The following is a 6,629-nucleotide window of genomic DNA, read 5'->3' as shown; positions in this document are numbered from 1 at the left end:
CTTTCATATTTCAGTCAATAAATTAATATAATTTTATAATTTTTAATAGTTGAATGACTAAATAAAGTAATACTCTATTGTGATGAACTATTTATAATTTTTAATAATAAATATATTCAATAAAGTAACATTATATTATCAAAAATTATTTTATAATTTTTAATAATAAATATATTTAACAAAATAACATACTATAATGGGTGATCATTTAAAAATTTTACCATTATGTAATCTACCCTGGTATTTCCCAGAACCATTATTGCCTTGTTACGAAACAAGCACTTAAAATCCTCTGGTTCAGGAAAAAAAATTGCCAAGGAAACGGGAAAGTAGCTTCCGCCACCCTAAACTCATAGAATCAAATTGACAAAATAGGGTTCGTAATTTACAGTTATGTCTTTTATTGCCGCAAGCTGTTGGAGTTGTTGAAATTAGGGCCTCATGTTGAGCTCCTGTTGCTCCCACTCTCTCTCTCACCACCCTATTCTTGCACCTTCTCTCTCCAAATTTCGGGTCCCGAACTGCCCCGGTACCTTTTCTTTAATCCGGATCGTTGAATACAGTCCCGAGCTCACGAAGAACGTAAGTACAAAAGCACACGCATTTTTTCTTCTTTTCATTTTTATGTTAACTTTTGCCTTTGAGAAGCGTTATGTTTGGTTGCCGAGAAAATGGAGGAAAAATTAAGTGAAACAAAATTGAAAGTTTGCCTTGGTTTGTTAAACTCTGACATATATGAAAATTCTGTTAATATTGGTTTTGATCCTGAGCTGAATTATAGTTTGGTTCTGCTTGGTCTGAGAAAATGGAAGAATAAAGTGTAAACTACGTATTTGGAAACTAACTTGATTAAGCTATTTAAACCCAGAAAGCCGCTTTTATGAACTTGTTGATTTGTATTTGGGTTCAATTTGGGTATATCCTTATTTCACTTATATTAATGAAATTGTACTATTGGTTTCTAGTCATTTTTGGTTAATCTTATTTTTTAAATTGCAGATATGGAAAATTTCATGCTTTAGGCATGAAGGGTTTCCCCCAGAAAATCCAAAACCTGAATACATTGAGCATTTTCTGCCTGAAGAATTAGTGCAGACTGTGGTAGACAAGTCAAGTGCTCAGAAAAGAGATTGGAAATCTACTCTTAGAGAGGTGATGTTTTCCTTTAAGCTGGTTCAATTCAGTGTAATGGCCTACTTTCCGTTTAATCTGTATGTGCTCTGTTGCTCTTTCGTTGATCACTGTCCCTATAGCAATCTGTCTCTTCTGTTGCTGGACGATGAATTTTTGGGAGAATTAAGGCGTTGCTCGTTTTTATCGGAAACTGATAAGAATAAGTTATGTGGGATATTTTACTAAATACCGACTGGTCTCCCTCAAAATACAATATAGGTAGTTTTAGATCAAGGAGGCAGAAATAGATTGAAGGGATATAAAATTTGAGCTTAGTGCAGAATTTGTCAATCGTGTCAACATGATTGTTAATCTCTTTACATTTTCATTATCCATTCTTTCTTTTTTTACTTTATAGGGAAAATGATGAAATTAGCTGGTTATGATGCACGCTGCAGATGCAGTCTTGAGGGCCATTGGTAGCAGGTGGACTGTACCATGGACAGCAGAGACCATTCTGCAGGTTAGCTTGTTTTACTTGGTATTGTGTAGAAATATATTTGGAATCGGCAACTGCCTTCTTAGCATTCATAGATGTTAAGCAAGTTTTGTCGATTAATCATACTGAAATAAGCAGCTAAGGTCCATGAATTCTATGAATGAGCATTATTTGTTGCACAGCTGCCAACTAGGAGTTGCACAAGATGGCATGTGGTGGACTCAAATCTCTTTTTTTAACCCTAAGAGTGTTTGGATGAGTGATTTCATTTATAGCGGGACTTATATTTTAAAACGGAATTACCTTGTTTGGAAAATGAAATTTGGAATTGTGAAAATACTTCAAATTGAGGATTTTGGAGGGTTCAGTTATCTTTTTCCATTTCACCTTTTGTGGTGGAATTTGTGAAATTCTTTGGTTTTATGGTAAGAAATCAACATTTACTATTTTTTTGTCAATTCTAATTTCAAAAGCTCATTATAAAATTTATTTGTTGTCATATCTAATAATGACTATACACTTTTATATATTTAATGATACCCTTATACATAATTTTTTCAATAATTTGCTCCATTTGTCTCTAATATCATTATTTCTGTATTATAATTTATAATTATTTTTATCTCATCAAATTCTAGTATACAAAATTTATTTCTGAAATTAATTATCCAAACAATGGAATAGCCAATGCGTTTATTTGGAATTGATGCATCTCAAGATTCTTCAAAATTTTCAAAATTTCTTCCAAAACACACCCTCAACGAATTTAGGACAGGAGAGAATTGAGACCTTTCACATCCTTCTTACTTTATCAGTGGTTGTAGTTTCAATATTTTCTGGTAGATGACATGAACAAATCTTTGTTTATTATTTTATATCTGATGTTTGACAATTTTTTGTCTAGGAGATAGGCATGGGAAATGAATTTTAGTAACTAAGTGGAACAATATATGATAATAGGTTGAAATGATCATATCTGAAGCTAAATGTTAATAAGTAATCATCCTTGTTAGCATTTTAAGACTAAGAACTATAACAATGGATGGAACTGAAGGAATGACATTTTTGTGTGTGACAATCTCATTGATCCTTGGATGAATTAAAAATGTGTTAATTAGTTGCATGATAATATATTCTGTGCTTATGCAGGTTATGCTTCTGTGGGAAGCTGCATTTTGGTTCGTTGGGTCTTGGATGGTTCCTTTTGCTGCTCACATGGCAGGGTTCAGCAAGAAATATCTAACATTCAGATGGCAAGCCTTGTTCAGCCTTGTGACTGACGTAACCGTAGGCCTTGATGTGATTGCAATACTCCACCGGTGCCTGTCTCAATTTCATCCCCTTCCGTCAGATTGGTTTAAATTTAGCTTGAGAGGGAAATGGCTATTTGATGTTGCTCTAGGATGCCTTTGTTTCCTCTCGTCAACCGGTTATCACAGTTCAACCTCAACTTGTTGCCCCTTATGCCTTCTACTCCTGTGACCCTTTCAAATGTTGAACAATCAATTTTAGCTAGAGATCCAGTAGTGATGGCACTACATGCAATAGTTGTTTCAATTTGTGCTCCTGTGTGGGAGGAGATAGTTTTCCGGGTTTCCTTCTGCCGTCCTTGACCAAATACATGCATGTATGGTGTGCAATACTGGTAAGCTCGGTTGCCTTTGCTCTGGCACATTTTAATGTACAGAGAATGCTACCACTTATTTTCCTAGGAATGGTGATGGGTGTTGTTTTTGCGCGGTCAAGGAATTTGTTGCCATCTATGCTTCTGCACAGCCTCTGGAACAGCTTTGTGTTCTTGGATTTAATGAGATAATCATCTTGTCTTCTAATGTTCAAGTGAAACATATGCTTCAGGCCAATTTTCTGGGGTATGATTTGAATGAATGCCTACAGAATCTAGCCACGGAGTAGAACGAATGCAGCATGCTGCTCGGCAATTCAGTTGATCCATGGCTCATGAGAATTGCACCGCCGTTTCTGGTTATCTATGGCTATACCAGGGACAGTAAAAGCAACCAAGGAATGAAGACTATACGTCCAGTTTGGCCAATGGAAACCTCCAATCTTCTAACCGTAAAACAGCATTTTAACTTTGGTGGATGAGAACTGTTTCTTTATGGTAAATAATAGTTCTTTCTTTTCCATTTGTTGCTGGGTGTTTTGAATTTCAATATGCTATGCATAAGCCGAGACTACTACTAAACCATCAATCAGATTAGATTTAAGGGTCTTGAATCTTTAGTTTTATATAATCCAAAAGAAAGGTATAATACTAAAATTATTCTCCACAAAATAATTGCTTTAACCCCTATTTTTTTAACCATCAATTATCTGCAAGGAGATTCCCTTTCAAATTCCTATACTTAATTGGAAGGCTACTTTTTCCCCGAACATGGTCTTTTTCAACACTTTTTCTCATTTTTCTAACACTTGTTAATTTCCTGGATTATGCTAGTTATGGTTGCAATCCTAATGCAAACCAAGTTTCTATTCCTCTTTCCAAGAAAATTCCACCTAAGCATCTTCTTCATTTAATATACAACATATGCCTGCTATTGTTTTCTCAATATAAACAAATGCAATAGCAGTTTAAACGATCATGAATCAATCAAGCCTCCAACATAAAGCAAAGTGAACCATTCAGAGAGATATCCATAACCAAGAACCTTCAACCCAATGTACAACACACTAATCCACAACATACAATATGATAACATATTGCCACATAACATATAGACCCATAGAAGGCTACCATGTGTGTAGTAAAGAAAGATCACATTTTCAACAAATCGTGACCATACTAGATAAATTTTAACACTACCTTCACAAACACAGATAGCAGATGTATGTCAAAAACCTAGCAACAGTAACATTTTCACCCGCAACCTAATTTTTCTTCTCCTTCTTCAATGGTCCCCTGGGAATCTTACTTAGAACTTTTGAATCTAACACTGCATACTGCTTCTTGATCTCATGCCATGCTTTCTCAGCAAACGGGTCCACCTTGTCTTCATATTTCTCATACAGCACAGGCACAGTGTGTAGTAGAACAAAGACTGTTTTGCAAAAACCATTAAAATAAAATCGGGAAAAAAATTTGATTTTGAGGAAATGAAATAAATGGTTTTGAAGGTAAGTCATATACCTATGTAGAACAGTGTCAAAAAGTTGCACCAATTTCCCACAATAGACAAGACCCACAAGCCAGCGATCACCTGAACAATCGCGGTGCCAATCCAATATGATAGTCAAATGCCTCGTAAAATACTTGAGAATCTTCAAATAGATGAAATGATCGGGAATGTAACGATAGCAGCACTATCTTAATTCCAAGTAGGATGAACAAATCCAAATGATCAACAAGAAAACTATTCAGCACAACAAAAATAAAAAAGTAACAAAACATACAGAGAGGAACTTCTTAAGATCTCTTCCTGATGCAATATCCCGCAGGACAGCAAGAGCCCGGTTAATCTCAAACCTAAGTGCCTCCGCAAACTCTAAAACTGGGTCCTTGGGGATTTGAACTTCAGGAATGCGTGGTGGAGACCTATTCAGAACAATTCACCATTATGTCCAGCCAGCCAAATGAAACCAGAATCTGAATGTAGCCCCAAAATTAGGGATAAATTCAACAGCTTACTTGAGAATGAAGGAAGTAGCATTTGACCACAAGAACAGAAGTGCAAGTGCAAGTATCAACAAGTGACAAACTAGTGTGAGAAGGTGGTATTCGAACAATTCAAACAAAACCCATATCACAGTTGCAATGCCTAGGGCTCCTGTCGAAACCTTTTTGTTCCTCCACAGGAAAATATCAGCCTCTATTACACATACACCCAATTATAAGCATCCATTATAAACAATTATTAACGGAAGGTAATAGTTACTGATGATAATCAATTAAAAGCTACAAAATTATTATCCGGGAAGATGATTGATATAATCAATTACTATGTTCCGAAACTACTGTTAAAAAAAGACAATACCAGACTCCGTTCACTCTAATAAAGCGAAAAAGTAAACTTCAGTAGAACTATTCGCATCATTCAATTGAAGATCTAGAACTTCCCTAACTTACTTTCGTGCTGAAACAGATATTCAGCTCAAACAACATCAGTCAATCAAACCCCAAAAGCTCGATCTAAATCATTGAGTAAGATCTATCTCTTTAATTATCACCGAATCTTTAAAAATGGAATTTAACTGATTCATAATGGAAATCCGGAACTTTTTGAAAAAAAACTCAGACTTTAAAAGAACTGAAAAAATAAGCGAACAAGTTTAAGGAGCGGAGAAAAGGGTTTTTGTAACATACGTTTACCTCCACCGAGAACATGGTGGACCGGCCTTTCTCTTCCAAAGAGACGGAAGACTTTGACCTTCATCGATGATTCCGATGGCTTATCGTCATCGGAATCCGAAGAAGAAGATGAATCACCTTTGATTTTCTCAGATATCTTCTCCAACAACGATTCCTCGTGCTTCTCTTCGTGCACGGCCATTTTTTCTCAACCGAATTTCTAGATGCCTAACTACTTCTTTCCTAGCTTTTGAAGATCCAAAAGAAAACTCCAGAAAAGAAATCTTTCGGTGTTCTACTGCTCCCTTCTATCTCTTTAAACCCTCTGCTTTATTTTATGGCTTGATAGAAAATCTGCACCTGAGATCTCATCTGAACCACTTAATGGTACACCTTTAATCTGAACCGTTTATAGGTTTGGAAATCCGAAGCTGTAGACTTGGAGGAAAACCGGAATCCGAAAGTGGAGCAGTCGGAAAAAGATAGTACGTACGTTTTATAGATTCGAGGAATATCGGCCGTTAGATATACCGGCACGTGGATGCACCAGGAATTTAAATTAGTTTCGATATTTGATGAAAAATTATAGAATGAATATTACAATTGATATTCACCGCTAATTTTATAAAATTTAAAATTATGTAGTAAAATAACTGGTTAGATAATTTGATCCGTTTATCATTTTTTATCATTTTATAAAATATTTTGTTC

The 6,629-nt window shown here is 35.4% G+C and overlaps 1 protein-coding gene and 1 pseudogene across 2 annotated transcripts; one reads left to right on the top strand and one right to left on the bottom strand.

Annotated features, from left to right (window-relative positions):
- Positions 1 to 307: 307 nt before the first annotated feature.
- Positions 308 to 3,725, top strand: LOC120117360 (annotated as a pseudogene).
- On the bottom strand, positions 2,391 to 6,202 carry LOC120117361 (reticulon-like protein B4). 2 transcript variants are annotated; one of them, XR_005515618.1, is made up of 6 exons: positions 5,934 to 6,202; positions 5,259 to 5,439; positions 5,024 to 5,165; positions 4,761 to 4,830; positions 4,417 to 4,671; positions 2,391 to 2,401 (listed from the first exon to the last, which is right to left on the bottom strand). XR_005515618.1 is itself a non-coding variant. In XM_039137644.1 (5 exons), the coding sequence occupies exons 1-5, from the start codon at positions 6,118 to 6,120 to the stop codon at positions 4,502 to 4,504; spliced, it is 750 nt and encodes a 249-aa protein (XP_038993575.1). In that variant the 5' UTR covers positions 6,121 to 6,202; the 3' UTR covers positions 4,193 to 4,501. The 2 variants fall into 2 exon arrangements, 1 of the variants encoding a protein (XP_038993575.1); XM_039137644.1 differs by lacking the exon at positions 2,391 to 2,401 and having other exon boundaries at positions 4,193 to 4,671.
- Positions 6,203 to 6,629: the final 427 nt, after the last annotated feature.

Source organism: Hibiscus syriacus, unplaced genomic scaffold (assembly GCF_006381635.1).
Source record: "Hibiscus syriacus cultivar Baekdansim isolate YM2019G1 unplaced genomic scaffold, ASM638163v2 tig00110319_pilon, whole genome shotgun sequence".
In the NCBI taxonomy this organism is placed as follows: domain Eukaryota; kingdom Viridiplantae; phylum Streptophyta; class Magnoliopsida; order Malvales; family Malvaceae; genus Hibiscus; species Hibiscus syriacus.
Note: the sequence above shows the minus strand (reverse complement) of the source record. Positions and strands in the feature narration are given on the sequence as shown.

Excerpts from the sequence above, each read along its gene's own strand:
- LOC120117361 (XM_039137644.1), bottom strand. The coding sequence starts at position 6,120 with ATGGCCGTGCACGAAGAGAAGCACGAGGAATCGTTGTTGGAGAAGATA. Across the intron at positions 4,831-5,023 it reads ATCTTAAGAAGTTCCTCTCT|GTGATCGCTGGCTTGTGGGT; the intron begins GTATGTTTTGTT and ends GCGATTGTTCAG. Across the intron at positions 4,672-4,760 it reads TTTGACACTGTTCTACATAG|TCTTTGTTCTACTACACACT; the intron begins GTATATGACTTA and ends TTTGCAAAACAG.